At 43.6% G+C, this 17,428-nt stretch overlaps 1 protein-coding gene across 3 annotated transcripts in view; it reads right to left on the bottom strand.

The window, feature by feature from the left end:
- Positions 1 to 13,788, bottom strand: part of TRAF1 (TNF receptor associated factor 1) — a 28,090-nt gene extending 14,302 nt beyond the window's left edge. For 2 of the 3 annotated variants that reach the window (XM_090022566.1, XM_090022568.1), the window contains exons 1-5: positions 13,679 to 13,788; positions 11,401 to 11,625; positions 9,176 to 9,260; positions 3,257 to 3,355; positions 317 to 478 (exon numbers count right to left, since the gene is read on the bottom strand). In XM_090022566.1, the coding sequence (XP_089878692.1) occupies positions 317 to 478; positions 3,257 to 3,355; positions 9,176 to 9,260; positions 11,401 to 11,609 (555 nt within the window). In that variant the 5' untranslated portion in view covers positions 11,610 to 11,625; positions 13,679 to 13,788. The remainder of the gene's footprint in view (positions 1 to 316; positions 479 to 3,256; positions 3,356 to 9,175; positions 9,261 to 11,400; positions 11,626 to 13,678) is intronic. The other variant, XM_090022567.1, reaches the window with a different exon arrangement.
- Between the last annotated feature and the right edge of the window lie 3,640 nt (positions 13,789 to 17,428).

Below are 17,428 nucleotides of genomic sequence, written 5' to 3'. Positions count from 1 at the left end.
AACATGGCAAAAAATGCCGCTCTGAGCCCCAACGAAAATCTGTGCATTCACACACACTCACATAGAGTTTTTCTCCTTCTATTTTGTAACCTTACATAATGCTGATCCAATTCATTTCAACGTTTTCTCCAGCAAACACACTGTGGAGGCACCACACTGCAGTTGAAATATTAGCAAGGTCAGAATATGAAATGTTCTCCAGAGCATAATTTTCCTGAAACCAGGAGGAAACACTTTACACACAGAGCTGTAAAAGCCATGGGTTATTTAAGCTGTAAATATAACACTTTTGTATAAAGCACATAAACCTTCTTACTTGGTATTCATTACTGGGGAGCATCTGTTTGCATTTCTGGCATGTGGTCATGTTATTAATGCATCCGTTCTCCAAATGATCCGCAAGTTTCTTTCTCATCACCATTTGTCCACAACCGGTATGGCATGGAATTAAAGCATATTCACAAAGGCTCTGATGCTCCTGGAAGTTAAAAGTAAGAAGCCAAGATGTGAACCTGCCTAGATATGTATTTATCTATAAATGTTTTTCAATGTGCCTGCACTCATCTCCTTTTATACTTTGTGATCTCTGTAAATAGGAAAAGTCCTCACCCATTAGTTGGGTCCAAAACTCTCCTCTCCTACCTGGCATTTTCTTTATTCTTAACTTAACACAAAAACCACAAATAATTCATGAGCTGTCTCTGTCACTGGTCTTTGTAAGCAAGACCTCCTATTTTATCCCTAACCTTAGAGACTCCCCAACTTCTCTCCTGTTCTGCTGGATCTGAGACAGACATTGCATAAACTGGTGTGACTCAAATCAGTTAAGTCTGATGCTACATTCAGCCAGGTTTATCTCAAACCAGTTTCAGCCATTTTCAAACCGGTTTATGTGCACTGAACATCGGCTCCGTTACAGGTTTCAGCCAGTTTCTGATCACTTAACCCGGTTTATGCGTAATGTCTGTCCCTAGCTCTGGAGAACAGGTGGACTCTAATGAGACCGACCAGTTCTGGTTGCCAGGATGAAGAAACCTACTTCTCTAAACAGGTTCTTAGAACAACTATTCTGCCATGGTCTCTAATACAGAACAATTAGGTTTTGCATCTTACCAATATCCAAAATAATTTTAAAAATCTAATTTACTTTTCCCTATTTGCACATTTTAGCTCAAACCATCAGAATCACCAATATCCATCCTTTTGTTGTTTATAGGGAGTTTTACTTTCAGATGCTTAGCACTGCAGTAATTGGGTTGCTGTCCAAGAAGGCTCATGTTCAATTGTTTAACAAAGATGGTCTACTGGCCTTAAGTTTTCTATAATCTCATTTTTACAAAAATCTAATTCTTCTGGCCAAATGTGAGTCACCATTTCTTGAACACTGTCCTGACTGTAACGTCATCTCTGTGACAGTTCCAATGCTTGTCCTTAAGAGTATGGTGTGACTGAAAAGAGGGAAAAGCAAAAGGTTCACAATGCAAATTAGGTGACCTACTGGAACTTGAAGCAACTTTAATGGAGTCATGCTAATTTACAAGGGGACCTCTGATCAGGTTCCACACTCCTCTTTAGGTCTGAAACAATTGCTTGGCTTAAGAGTCTAAAAGAAAAATTCTTTAGAGCTGGATCTACCGCTGGTATCAATCAGTGCAGCTTTATTGACATCAGTGGAGTTGCACCAAAGAACAGGATCTGAGAATCTGCCCCTCAGTCTTGAGCACTCATAGAAAACATTTACCCCCTATACATTAAGGGCCATCCCAGCGAAGCAGTAAGAGATATAACAACTCCTAGAAATGTTGGGGCACAGCCTCTCACAGATTTGGGCCTTCTGCATTAGTCTTCTAATACATAACCCAGTGTTCTAGGAGGAGAAACACTGAATTACTGCAGTCTCAGTTACTGAGGCACCTTATGTCTTGCGGTGCCACGAATGATCTTTTTCTTTAAGCAAGATAGCTATGCCCAGCAGTCAGCTCAGAGATGCCAAGTTTAATCACACGCTTCCTTTTCAAACCCATTTTGCTGTGTATTCATGCTGCGATGGCCTCCTTGCCCCCTCTGAGCTCCCAGAATGGTGAGGTTGAGCAAAATGGGTGGAGTTTTCCTTTAAAGGCGAAGAGACTCAGAAAACTGGAGCAACATAGTGGAGATGAATGAAAAATGAAAGTAGCGTCACTGCAGCTCGGCAGGTATAGGGACTGTGTGCGCAAGATACTGGGTTTATAAACTTGGTGCCTTGAGGCCCTCTGCTCCTGGACCATGAGACTGCAACATGGCATCTTTTTGTCTTCAGGATGTGGTGAAGAAGGTAAAGCCCTCTCCATATTATCTGGATGTTGTCTTGGATTTTCTTTTTCAATTCTGATACACTAAGCACAGCTCAAAACTTTGTCTGTCAGGGTATTTCACCCATATCACTTCATGCCAGTATTACAAGAACAGCTGATATACTCAATCAGCCAAAGGAAAACCGCCAAGCTCTGTCTTGGTTTCTAAGATTGGTTTCCATTTCTTTGTTTGGGTCAATATCTGCTGGGCCAGTTTCTCCAAGATCTCTGCATCCTCTGATAAGTTTATTTTCCTTGCAAAAACAGATTAAATGTATTTATTCTAATAACAGTTTGGAAATCAGGGGACCTGGGGTCCATCAAGGGTTACTGCTAGGATCCTTGCATGAAAGGTAATAATCAATAGGAAGCATTTACTGACTTTCATTCATCATTATGTCAAAGCCTCTGCTGAAAGATTCTGGAGGAAACTGAACTAAAAGGGTGATTAAGCACCAGTAAAGATTACCTATAGAGTTTGCATAATCTCCATCCTTGGAACATTTATGAGCAGGTTAGACGAGCACTTGTCTGGGATGGTTTAGACAGGGATGGTCCTGCCTTGAGCAGAGCAGGGGGTTGCACAAGATGACTTTCTGAGGTCCCTTGAACCCTATTTTTCTATGATCCGAAAACACTATAACTCTATTTGACTTCAATGTAGCCATGCTGATTTATGCTGGCTCTCTACCTGGCCTCTTTCTTTCTTCAGTCAGTATCAGAAAAGCACATGCTTAACGTGTCCCATAAATATGTGCTTATGTGCCATGTTGATTGAGGAGGGATTTGAATCAAGTCCTACATTCCTTGGTTCTGCTAATATTATAGTAACCCACTTCCATCAGAGAAGACTCTCTAGCAAAGCCCGAATAGACATTCATGAGAGAAAATACAGAAAATACAGCTGTCTTCTTTAGACTTACTTCAAAATTTTTCATGATACCAGACCAGTTGCATCTAGGGGTCCCACAGTGCACTTTAAGTTCAGAAATCTCTTTATTAATGGCAGCATCACTGAAAGCCTAGGAGTTAAACAGAGTAAGGGGGGTAGAAATCAAGCAGTGGTCAATAAAGTTCTCCAGATTGCAGCTTTGATAGGAACTTCTATAGGGACTTTCAGGTTTGATGAACCTCTTACTTTTTTTAAAGTTTAGAACTGTTCAAAAATATTCTTTAACCTAACGAGTATGTAGTAAAAGTTCAAAGAACTGTGAATTCTTCTGCTTTGTTTCACAGAGCTCAAAAACTAAATGATTGGAATCGATCTACATTTATTAAAAACATGCCCTTCCAAGTAAAATCTTTCAGTATTGAGTTTCTTTCAACCCAGATTTTCTTTTGACAGAAGCCTGAAAACCAGTAGCATGCCATGAATGTGCTGACAGAAACCCTCCCCACAGGGGGTTACCACATGCCACTCTAATGGATGTATTTAATTACTGGGGTCATTAACACCTTCTGAACCTGCTGCACAAAGGATTTAAGACTCCACCAGAATGAGGAGGAAGGGGTAAAGCCTTCACAAACTGGGGCTGTTTCCACTTAGTAGGAGTGTTCAACAGAAATGCAAAACACATCCATGCATTGCATTTCTAGCTCAAGATAGGGTTTGTTCATGTGCCAGCTGCGAAGGGATGTGTAAATAAATAGCACATGAATCACTGCAGCCCTTTAATATCAAACACCATGCAATCAAAACACCCACCGCAGAACATGAGCAAGACGAGCGTTAAGAATATCACCCAGAAAACTGCAGACTCCTTACCTAGCCAAATATGAACCCTCCACCCCCTGCTAATATGTCCTGAAGTATGCAAGTATGAAATAGGAACACAACATCTAGGGTCTTCCGGATTTCATCATCATTGTTTTTATTATTATCATGAACAAGCGGGTCTCCCTGATCTTTCAATAAAATAAACATTAAGGCACTTCAAAAAGAAAATCCTTCAGGTTGCAACTTCATTATTGACAGACTATTATACCTGGGACAGAGAATCAGAAAAATTAGAAAAGGAAACCCCCCAGTAGTAAACCTTTTATCCCTTCCCAATCACTCTCTACCTTGTTACAAATGTAAACTGCTCATTAGAAAAAACAATGTTAAGAGAAAATTCCCCAGTTCAGAGACAGACTTCAGAGACTGGGGTTACCTGAACAGCAAGACATGGAGGGAAAAGAGACATGTTTCCCCTCCTGCTAGAATAATAATTCTTCACACAGTAACTGTACTGCCCAAACCGTATTACAACCAAAGGCTGGAGGATCACGTCTCCAGCTTATTAAAGTTTAGTCTACAGCATACTCCAGAGAGTAGCTTTCCACCTCCCCTTCCAGTTATAACATCTGCAGGTTTCCGGTGCAGTTTCACTTCCTTGAACAAAATTACATTAAATCACACATCCCTCAGCAGGAGGTTCCTTTTTATAGCCATTTTACAGCTGGGTAGAGAGAAACCCTGGGAGTATCTGTGACTTGCCCAAGGTCACAAAAGCAGTTGGTGGGGGAGGAAGCTAATATAACAGAGGAATCCAAAAACAGTTACGGTTCTTCACCTTTGCACAGCCATTAAAAGGTTTATAAGCAGCACAAAGTGGCAGCGAGTGGATGTCCATACCTTTTGTTCCACCACAACATGGCAGTGACAAAAGGCAGCAATAAATTGTACCACTTTATTGCAGCAGACATCTCTTTGCTTTATGATGGGAGAGCATGGAGCTGCCTGCACTCTCCCACCATCCTGGGCAGGAGGCTTCTGGGAATGAAGGGGTCCTGCTCTGCACAGGATTAGGCCCCTCAAGCCCAGGGAACACCTGCCTGGCTTCCCTGGCAGTCTCTGGGGCTTGTCTCTGAAAGCATGGAAAGGTGGGTTTTACACTTCCAGAGTCTCCCCTGGATTGCTAGGGATACAGGTCTGCAAGCTGGGACACTCCCATGCTGTCCCAGGGCTGAGTCCGCCGACCAGCTGACTGGCAGCCCCAGTCCTGGGACCATACTGGGATGTCCCAGCTTTCCCAGCTTTGAGACGTGCCCCTGGGAACTCCAGAGCACATGCCTATAAACGGGGAATGTACTGCTTGTTGTGCTTCAGGACCAGCGGGCAAGACAACACTGCAGATCACCTGTGCCAGGACATATCCCAGGATGACTGATCTGCTTGATTGGGCAATGCCTCTTTCTAGCCCCAGATTCCTAGTTCCTTGCTCCAGAACAACTGCTCTAAGATCACTTATTTTTTGAGAAGCCAGATGATTACTAGCTAAGAGGTGGAAATCATTTTCCCTCTTGATATAAGAACAGCAAAATTAGGTTCAGAGCAGATGTTTTACACCCTATGAACCTCTATGAGGTTTTGAAGACTCAGCTAGACAAAACCCTGGCTGGGATGGACTAGTTGGGGCTACTCCTGCTTGGAGCAGGGGGTTGGACTAGATGTGACCTCCTGAGGTCCCTGCCAGCCCTCATTTTCTATGAGTCTGTATTAGCTGTAGTTAGAGACTGAATTTCAGTGGAAGACTGGCCCTTCCTAACATGGTGGTTTCACATTCTTTGGATAGCCAAGCATTGCCTTGATAACTGTAGTCATCTGATTAATTAGTTGCATTTTCTTTGACGGACTGTTGAGTTCATAATTATTGTACCTCAGATTCAGCTTCTACATAAAAAAACCAAACTCTGCAAGTGGGGGAGATGGAGGGGAACAAGTGAGGGAATTCAGTCAATACAAGCAACCTTCCAATAACTGCCTCCTTCAAATGGTATTCATTAGTTAACAAACAGTCATTCTTTTAAATGTTCAAGAGAATCACTGAGGCAAAAAAAATCATTCCTGGGAATGCTGGGTCTTTGCAGTTTTGGGTTTTTAAAAACTGCATTTCAAGCTATTTGTTTTGAGTGTACCTGTCTGGCAAATGTCCTTACACATGTACACTGACGCTAGAGAAGCAGCGCGCTTGTGTGTGTGTTTTAATGTCATAAATTGTCCTTTAGTGATATGGAAATCGGCCATTGCTTGGAAACAGAACTAAAAATAAAAGCCTCAGTGGAATCTATTCCATGAAAAAAAGGAAAACTAGAACACTTGTACTTTTGTCTGGACATTTTTAAATAGATGCCTACTGTTCCATTTCTACTTGGCTTGCAACACAAATTTCCATCTACATCTGATAACAAGATGATAGTTAAACTGCAAGCTGTATGGTCAGGTTCATAAGTATATGGACATATTTTCAATAACAGTACTTAGTGCTTACAGAAGGCTTTTCATTTCCAACACAGTCCACACTGAATAATTGATAATCACATCACACCCAAAGGTACATAAAAAACAGCATCTCCATTTAGCATGTCCAATGCCACAGATCATCAGGTCATTGTCAAATAAGAAAATCAGACTTCAACAGAGCGTAGCTCATGGTCCCACTCTTAGCAGGCTAGTCCATGCCAGCATCACCAGAACTTCCATATACAAGGTGCTGCTGACTGTGCCGTATTGGATATGTCAGAGTGGTGTATCTGAGTGCAAAATTTGGCCCTAGGTGCTAAGATTTTAATTTAATGCTGCAGCACTGGACAATTAGATTAAACAGGGTTATGCCTCAGAACCAGCATGGCTGGCCTCTAAAACCTTTTATTCTAGTTCAACAGCTAGACAATGTCCAAAACCAAAGAAAAGACGATCGGGTTACCAAGCCTACAGTGGGGATTTTCCTATCTCAAAAAGAAATTACTCGAGGAATTTCCTGACATTATAGAACAGAGTATTAAAAACGGATTGAACTTGCATTTAACTTCAGAGGGACAGTCCCAGTGGCACATGAGTTTCTTTACTGCTGCGTGCATCCCCTGTGCTGTTTCACTCTTACACTCAATTAATCATTATGGACACAGCTCGGCTGAAGGAACTGTGCATGGAGAAACTACACAAGGCAGGGAGTCATCATCCTTTTTTTCCCCTTCACATAGTCGAATTAGTGCCAATCCTCGTGATTTTCTTCAGAAACAGGTACATTTTGACTTCACTTGCATCTTTGCAACTGCACTGAGTTTAGTGGTGTTCAGCACATGTAACTGCATGAAGACCTGGGCCCCATTCAGGTCTTAGCCATGCATTGCTGATGAAGAGCTGAATTGGGTCTGAGGGTTTTACATGACACACTTGTCCTGCAATTAGTGCAATCCCATTGCTGTAAGAGGGTAAAATGTGGGAAAGACCCAGGGCATGTGTACAGTGCAAAACCCTGTCCCATGAGGGCCTGCCCCCAAAGTGGCAGAGAATAGCATGTAGGTGAATGCCCACTGTTCTTCCACCGGAATTCAAGGAGAGATGCAGATGTTCAACACCTCCCAATACTCACCCTCAATTAGACGTGGCACTGCAAGGGGTTGCAAAAAGGGAGTGTGCTGGAAATGGGTGGGTACAGGAAGGGTGAGGGCTACTGCAGAAAGAGATCAGGGGATAAGTTATGCTCAATATATTTATCTTGTTTGTACCTCAGTAGTTTTTTCATAGTGTGGAGATTTCATTTCAAATAGTTATATATAAACTGACAGAACAGGGGAACAGCAAACAGGAATAACAAACACAGGAAGGGTGGGACAGAGCTTATCGTGCACAATTACGAGCCAAAAGGGCAAACCCACTGAGATGCCTCCATTGTCTACGAACTCTGCCCCCCAAACCTGCAAGCTGATTCAAACAGACCCATACTGACTTCAGGAAGGCTCACTGCTCATGCAAAAGTCTGCCCAGATGGAAGTGATGAACAAGAGGAGTTATTCAAAAGGGTTCACCTGTACCAGGGATACCTGGTTCCCCCTGGTCTCATGCATTCTGTAATCCTATCATTGGGAAATTTCCTGCAGAACTGTGTGCTTTTCCAAGGCACTGCAGCAGTCATCTTTATCCTACAGTCACCATTTGGCTGAAGCCATGCACCTGCTGCACTGCTTTCTCCATGTCCTTGCCTTGCTGGGACCTGGCCGAAACTGCCTCCTAGTCCCCTACATCTTTCTTTCTTCCTTGCACTCTGCTGTGAATGCACACAGCAGTGAGGGCTGAACACAAGACCCCTGGTCCAGTTTGTAGCCAGAGAATAAGGAAGTAAACTGGCCTGCCAAGAAAACAGCAGAGCCACCAAGAAGGTTGGGGGGAGGGAGTTGAACCATGGAAACCAGTGGAGAGCTTTGTCCTCCCCTCCCCAGCCAGCATGGAGGAAAGAAAGCACTGAGCTGAGCTACCTTGTCAATGCCATGAAAATATTCACTGATGAATATACTCGCCAGTGAAAAAGTTCCCTGAGGAAAACATTTCCCAGTAACATTTATGACTATGATTATTTTCAACAATGAGTTTTTCAGGATGTTCTCCAGGCAGTGTCACTCCCACAGAGCTCTCCAGACCAAACAAACAGCTGATGATCAGCCTACACTTCTGGTTCCCTTTACACTCAAGCTAGCTTTGGCCAAGACTTGGATGCTTGAATACAGAGCACCTAAGGCAACAGGGCACCGAGCTGGTAGAGGAACTGCTACTAGATGAATAAAATATAACATGAAGAATAATAATGAAGTTGTAAGTTTGGAGGTCAGCGACAGAATAAATTAACTGTCAGAGATTTTTGGGCTTCTTGCTGCACAACTCTGTAGAGGTCACAAGGAATTAACTTGTGCCCTTATACTTTTTTGATCAAGATCTGAATATCCATGGTGTTAAGGTATCTGGGCTAATACATGCAACTGGAATCAGTCCCTATCACTTTCCTTATTCTCATTTCTCCAAATAGCACTTCATCAGTCCAGAGAGAAACTGGTGATACATTAACAAAACTGCAGTAACATACCCTTTCTTCTGCTAATAAGCTTCCCTCATTTAGCATTCCAGGATCCTCCTCCTTGCATTTCTGGCAAACCGGATTTTTGTTGTTTCTGAGAGACAAAAAGAAAGAAGAGAGAAAGGAACAAAAAACTAAATAATAATTTGTAAGCCACAGCTTGGAGAATCTCTGTTGTATGAATCACAGAAATAATAATTTAAAAAAAAGAATTAAGAAATATGCATTTCAGCTCAGAGTCAATACTGTTTATACCTAAAGGACCAAATATTCATCCCACTAAAGTCAACTGCAAAACTCACTGACTTCAGTGGAACCAGGACCTGGCCTACAATTTTAACCATGTCCTAGCAAAATAAGAACAGTTATAATTATAGAGCAGAATAAACTTGGAAATCAACTTCTTTCCACAGGCTAAGCACCAACACCACTTACTGAAAGATAACCAGAAATCTGTAGCCTTTTAAAACATAGAAAGGATGGCCTCTCTTCTACAGTAGATGCATAGATTTTTACTTCCTAGGATACATCTCCAGGCTTAATCCTATCTTCATTCACACAGGCTTTCATTGCTGAGTTAACTTATAAAGCTGGTTACCCTGTGTGCACATGCAGGGCACCAGCACAAAACTGGACTCAGAATCACTCTTACTAAATAATACAACCATGAAATGCATTGGATTTAACTTAAAACATTCCTTCAAATGAAATGTACAACTGAAGGGAAAAATAAATGGTTTTAGGCAGGGGCAGGTATTTCCTGGTGGATCCTGTCATCACCCAGCTGCTTTGTGTCGTAGTGTCTCTATGACCAGACACAGAGAATGGAATAATTGTCATTGGACTGCACTGATCAGGCTGCTTTGGTCAGCTGCCAGGCTGTTACCAGATAGTTGGAAGAGGATACAAGAAGCCAGGTCACATTTTGTTTTCACGTGAGTACAAGGCTTGAGTGACTCCACTCGCACTAAATGGAGTGATTCTAGTTTTACATCAGTGAGAGTGAACAGAAGGGATGAATCCACTGTATGGAAAACATCAAAACAACCATTATCCTGTAGCATTTTAGCCTCCTAATCACTGTCCATGACTAACTGCTACACTCAGCTTTCTAGGCCAGCTTTACAGGGCAATCAGAGACATAACTACCTAATACAGCTAGCTTAGGTAACAGCAGCAGTGAAGATGCTGTGAGGCGGCCTTTAGCTGTCCATATAAGTGCCCAAGGTCCCAAGCAGACTTGGTATGGTCTGTACAGAAGTCCATGCCACTGTGTCTTAACTGCTACAGTTAGTCAAAGAACCTAGATTAAACGTAGCTCAGGTACCTCTAATGTATACAGCCATCACACCTCTTGACTTCAAGGTATCATAGTGTATCAGTGTAACATAGCCTCTGTCAGCACATGCACGCTTTCTCTGCCCTCCTCTTGAACGTATGGAAACACATACCCAAGTTGTAACGGTCTGGCAATCCCAGATCGGCCTTGTTAGCTATCTTCAGACCCACAGATAAAACAATCACAGAAGACAATCATCGGCAACTGCAAGGGATTGCCACATCCAAGTAGGAGCCTCTGCCACAGCTAAACCAAAGTGGATGCTAAAGGTGGGGAGGGGGAGCTGGAATGCATTCAAAACCTACATCTACCTATCTCCTTATTTTCAGAGGCTACAAGCAAAAACAGCTGGTGTTGTTTTAATGCTTATCACTGTGGGGGACCCAGGGGATTTTATGGTGTGCAGTTTGTGAACTGATAACAGAGCAGTATTTTAAACTTCCAGAGCACTTTTTATAGATTGCAAAGCACTGTGAGATTGAGCCAATTTTGCAAGAGTCCTAAGGAGTAAATAAGTAGGATTAATTCAAGTTTAATGATGAGAAAAGGAAGTAAAAAGAGCCTGAGGTTTGCCTACAGTTATATAGCATGTCAGTGCAGAACCAAATCCAGTCAAATCCAGCCCCTCTCCATAATTGTTAAATCACGTTCCAACCTTGTAAAGACATATACATGCAAAATACCCCTGCACTTTACACTAATTAAGTATACAAGAATGATCAAATCTATACTGTCTGGCAGCCCAGTTACTAAAAGTCTCTTCCCCAGCACTTCCTTTCTTTTGGAGCACGTTATCACAACAAACCTCTCTATGGGGAAGACAGAACCTGCCATTTGAAGTCTCTTGTTTTCTAGGCAGAGACGCCTTACCACGTGGTGCTCTAAAAGAACTTACCGTATGATCCAGGACAGACAAGACAAGCAGTATCTATGCCCACACAGTGTCTGCATGGCTTTCTTTAAGATGTTATTGCAGTTGCTGCACAGGTACTTGGCATCAGGCACATCCTCAGAGATGCTGGTGGGATAGCCGAAAGGGAATTCATTTTCATCTGGGGATGAGCTGGGGACATCCTGAGTGCCTCTAGTCGCCTTCTCAGCCATTTGAAGTAAGCAGCTGCTAGAGATGAGAAACACACTAGCTGCTCACACACACAGACAAGTGCTCACTTTGATGTGCAAGAATACATTGATCATTGAAATCCAAAAGACAATTTCAAACCTGCGTGATAATCTAGAGATCTGCTTAATTAAATCTGTAGCTGACAGGCGTGACTATATGTCATGGTGGGGTTTGAGTAGGTATGAGCAGGAAATTACAGTACAGATTTAAAATTCCCCTGATTCATAAAATGAAAATGGACGAGACAGTAAAAGTCTAGATTTGGGGATTTTTTGCACAGCTTTCCAGTTTGTTTTCAAGATGAAGTAAACACTCCTGCTGTGATCCCACCAGTCATTACAAAGACGATGCATTTCCTGTAGAGTAAATCCCCAGTATCGGACCTTCAGTTCCCAGCTAACCAAAAGTCTGTCCGTAATTACATTTTAAAGACCTGGAAACTGAGCCAAAACAGGGCGTAGTGACTTTCCCCGTAGTCATAATCGGAAGCGAGGGCAAAACCGGGAAGAAAACTCAGGTTTATGAACAGCTAACCCCTTGCTCTACCCATCACACACAACAGGCCCACCACGCAAAGGTGAGTAGCTCCTCCAGTTGCTGTTGTAGTTAATGGAGCGGTTGACATTCAGCGCCATTGGAAATCAGGCCACCAGTGAGCTAGGAGCTCTCCAAAATCATTTGAGAAATTGAGGTTCTCTTACACATAGACTTTGCATAACGTAACTCATGATAATCCCTTTATGAATCACAATTTCTCACAACAGCACCGCTACAGCAGAACCCACTGGGGTACCAAGGTTGATGTTATAATGCAACCTGCCGCTGACTAAGAGTTCTCCGAAAATATGAAATCAGTGTTATTAACTCTGAGGGGTGGCAGAGGGGAAGAAGAGCATGATTCTTTTTTCCTGGTCTAAATTCAAAAAAAAAAAAGAAAGAAAAAACAGCTGTCGCCAGCCAGGCTGGGGAGGAGCCTAGGATGACACTCACAATGCTGGCATGGGAACCCCACAGCATCTGAGACATCACAGTGCTAAGTGTAGTAATACCTAAATCCCACTGTGGATCTAGGCCTGACTTACCTGGGCAGTGAGGGACTTAGAAGTGATTCTGATAGATTAAGTAGTTTGTATGCAAGAACATTTCCCACTGACTTCCATGGGAGTTTTGACTGCACGAGACAACTGGCTGCCGTCTTGTGGGGCACACAATCTGTATCCCAAAATGTCTGACATCAGACAAGATTTTTAAAAAGCATCATAAAAGAGGGAAGCAGATTCTAGTAGGCCTAGGGCACCCTTAAGATATTGCAAGAGGAGCGCAGAAATAAGATGGAAAGTCAGTGAGGCAGGGAAATAAAATTACCCCCACCCCCCTTCCAAGCAGAGGTGATCACAGCCCCCAAAACAGCCAAAAAACATCTGGGCTGGTCAGAAGGGGTTTAATTTCTAAGCCCAGCGGCTTTTGCAACAACCGAGGATGCAACATAGCTGCATTCTCAAATACTTGCAAGCCAACAACTTGCTGTCACTGGGTACGAGAGGCATTATTAGTGTGTTGGCCAATGCCTCCGTGCATTTCCCTCCCCCAGGGTCTAGAGAAAGAAATGCCGTTCCCAAAGAAGGTGCAACAGAAACCATTACTGGCTGCTTCCCTACAGGCTTGAGGCAGGTTATCAGGTTCTTCAATGGGGAGAAGTGGCCTGGCTTCAGCCAAGGGACCAAAACCACCCACCAAGGGCATCAAAGCAAGCTCAGCTCTGCTGCCTTGACTACCAGCCGGGCAGGTTTGACAGAGACCCTGTAGCTGGGAGAAGCTAAAAGCTGGGAGAGGGGGAAACATCTCAGGGACCCAAATGTGCGTGGGGCTCGGGGAGCAAGAGGGGACCCCCCCCCGAGCCCGCAGGGGAAGTGGGTCCTTAACCTAAGCCGGGGGGATGCTGCTGGGGGGGACGAGCATGGGGGGGACGCAGGGGACCGATGCAGGCTCAGGCTGGGCGGATGGAGGGGACCCCCCCGCCCCCGCCCCCGCCCCAGCCCCAGCCCCTTACCTGCGCCAGGCGCCGGGGCAGAGCCGGCCGCGGAGGCAGCGCCCGTCGGCGGCCGGGCCGGGCCGGGCCGGGCCGGGGCCGGCGCAGGGAGGGAGGCTGGCCCCGGCTGGGAGCGCCGCAGCCGCAAAGCGAAAGCAAAGCCGGAGCCTGCGGGTGCAGACGCAGAGAGATGCAGGCGCGGCCGGGCCTGGCGGGGGGCAGCGGAGCTCGGGGGGTCCCTGCGCCGGGGGCCCGCATCCGGGGGAGGTGGCGGGGGCCGGCCGCAAACGCCCGGAGGCGGCTGGGGCCAGGCTCCCCCGCTGCCTTGGCTTGGTGGCAGGGCTGGGACGGGGCCGATCTCTTCGTTTGGCCCGGTGCCGCAGGCAGAAGATGGGGATGAGGAACAGGGGACCGGTCCAGTAGACCGGGATGAGGAGCAGGAGACTGGTCCAGAAGACACGGATGAGGCTGCTGGTCCAGTAGACCAGGATGAGGAATAGGAGACGGGTCCAAAGGACCTGGCTGAAGGGCTAGAGCCAAAGGGGACAGGCCAGATGGGGGGGTTCCTAGGGGGCAGCAGCTTTGGGGTTGATCCCCTTGAATATTTTCATTAAAGACCTGGCAGAAGAAGTGGGCACATGCCGATGGATTTTGCAGATGACAAGTCAGGAGGCATTGTCAAGGCAGAGGAGGATCAGGCTATCGTATGGAAAGAACCCGGAGTTCAGAAGAAGGGTGTAATAGGAACAGGGCAAAACAGTAGTACAAGGACAAGGGACAGGAGTTTCTGCCAGAAGCTTCTCTGATGGCAGAGAAGATGTGGGGGAGAGGAAGGGGACTAGGCAATTGCAGGAAAACTCCCAGGACTGAATGGTTGGCACTTCGAGCATTCACTGATGTGGGATCAGGAATCAAGAAAGTGCAAAACACAAAGCAGCAAGGACAACGGCTTGTTTCTGGAAATGATTGCAGTTGTATTAATTTATGGTACTGGTGTTTGCTTTACTCACGTTTCTGTGGGACCTTGTTTCAAACCTCCTTTTTAGATGATAGTAGATTCATCGAGCATGTGTACATTAGCATTTACACGTTCATGTATGTGCTGGTTTCAAAAGCATAAGGAGTTTAAGGCCTGGATCCAGCAACAGATTTCACATAGACAAAAGGATTTGTGCCAAGCTCAGCTGCAAGACTCTGACCTAAGTAAACAGATTAGTCTGGACCAAACCACGGCCCCTATTCTGCAGATGCTTACACAGGCATATAACTTTACTCAGATGAGTAGTTCCATTGACTGTAACACTGCAGTATTACACCATGCCTTAGGACTAATCCTTTTACTCAGAATTAGGCCATATTGATGTCAGTTATCAATGCAGAAGCCTTAAAACTTGGTTTGTATTAGATTTGTATTGACTGGAGTAAAAACTGGATAATAAAAATATTAGTTTCAATAGCGGTTTACACAGTTCAGTCATGTATTGGTTTCAGTTCATAAGTACCAGTTTAAACAAACTGTCAAGGATGTAACCTATTTCCATCATTTGCAATGTAGAGGAATGAACTTCTGTAACTAGTTTAGTAAAAAAAAAAACAGTTTGATCAAAGAACAAGCATATGGTCTTGAGTAACAAATCTATCAGTTTGAATAGAAATGAACGGGTTCTGAAGGAAAATACATCATACCATTTAATGGCAATGCATGAAATTGCTAATCACTCAGAATGATGCATGTCTTCTTGTTCTGTAAGGATGTTCCCTTTTAAATTGGTGTGCGTGTTGAAAGGTAAAGTATTTCCAACTTTAGTAAGTTGAGTAGGACACCTCACAGATTTAAGTGCGTAAAGATGGGAATTTCAAAAGCATACAAGTGATTACACCATAAGAACTGCCATTTACGGAGTCAGACCGTAGATCCATCTTGCCTAGTATTCTGTGCCACACAGTGTCAGAGTAGATACAGCATAAGTCCCATGAACACAGTGTTCAGATGTGCTAGTTTTCCATAGGATTTGTGTGCCTGAATCACTTGGGCATTTTTGATAATCACCACTTTTATCTGTCTAAACAGAAGTTCAGAATCCTAACACTGAGACTCTTATTTTGGGGGGAGGAAGCCATGATCATCAGTCCAAACATTATCAACATTACTGGATTACTCTTTTGGATCTTTTAAATAGATCTTGATAAGTCATCTAAGGCTAAATTTAAGTTTTGTGGGGCTTTTTAAATCTTCTTACAGAAGATGAATGAGTAATATTTAGAAGTTTTCTTCCCTGTGTTCCTTTGTTGTTACTCACACAAAACAACCTAGGGATGTTTAAAAATGTCCTTGTAGTATTTGCTAGTGGAAGATACCAGAAACTGATTTAATTTTCTCTCACAGACAGTGTCAATCTCATCTATTTTTCCATATAAAGATGAATGAAATATGAAAAAGAGCAAAGAAGAATGGGAAAGAAGTAAACCCCTGATTCTGCAACTGGATCTACATGAGCACCCTGCAGTTAGTTTTAATCAATTGAAGTTTTATAACAAGAGGACTGTTTATTTTTGTAAAATACGATTTTACTCTGATCTTTTCATAATGCTCATGAAGTATTAGATTGTTTTATGAATCTGTTCCAAATGAGTGAATTCTTAGTTTTCTCTTTAGACTGCTGGATTTTGCAGTGATGTGTCTAGAGGTGGTGAACCTGAATCTCCTTTCATACCTAAAGTGATCTGAATGCAGGCCTTTGATCTGTACTAAAATTTGTGGATGGATCTTGTTTACATTGTAACTTTGGTGCAGTATAACACTAGCATTAGTAAATAATCGGTGCTGTGGCATGGAAGTCAAGTATATAATTTACAAGCAAAAGGCAAAAATTATAGTTACAAATCTTTATTTTCTAAAGTGCACTGCAATATCATAATTACAGCATACCATTCATTTTACCCCTCACAGATTGCTCACCAAAGCCATGGCAAAGACTAAATCAACATAGTGACAGACCGAAACCAGAAAGAAGTTTGCTGTCTGGGTCAGAGAACCTTACTGACACTGTACTCCTCAAGTCCTAAAAGCAAAGGGAATTTTAGTGGTCAGGAACACAACCATTCACTTCCTCAGCTACCCCTAGCAGGACTTCAGCTGATACGTGAGATTAATCCCAAGCCACTAGCCTGGGATTTCAAAACCAAGTCCAGGACTCAAGATAAACAAAGGTGACACCTAGGAACCAAATTCTTGACCATGCAGCTGAATCAGGGAACCTCCGAACCAGTTACAGCACAGTTGATGTGTGCAGCATGCATGGGGCCATCCCAGGATAAAGTCAGGTCAAAGCCCCATAAGTGTCAAAAGACATGATCCCAGGGAAAAATACTACTTGGACCCATCTCATTCTAGTGCGTAGAGGGAGTCCAGTGCTCAAAACTGGAATATAAAACCCCAGACTCATGGATTTCCTTCTCAGCTCTGCCACTGAATCACTGTGAAATCTTGGGCTAGTCACCTTACTCTCCATACCTCAGTTTTCTGATTTATAAAATGCAAACAATCATACTTTTATACTTCTTAGAGGTGTTGGGAGAGTTCATTAACTTACATAAAGTCCCTTGAGATGCTCAAAGAAATGTGAAAGTTACTATATTTGGGGAACGAGGAGACATTTTTATTAAGGAAGGTTTCATTATCAGAACTCGATTTTCTTTTCCACCCCCAGAGGACAGCCAGTTTCATGGAAGAATCATGCAATGGTACTGAGGACACTCTACACCAAGCAG

The sequence above is a fragment of the Crocodylus siamensis genome, chromosome 11, assembly GCF_052110815.1.
Source record: "Crocodylus siamensis isolate JL-2025a chromosome 11, ASM5211081v1, whole genome shotgun sequence".
Classification (NCBI taxonomy): Eukaryota; Metazoa; Chordata; order Crocodylia; family Crocodylidae; genus Crocodylus; species Crocodylus siamensis.
The sequence above is the reverse complement of the archived record's forward strand: the minus strand, read 5'-3'. Positions and strand labels throughout refer to the sequence as shown.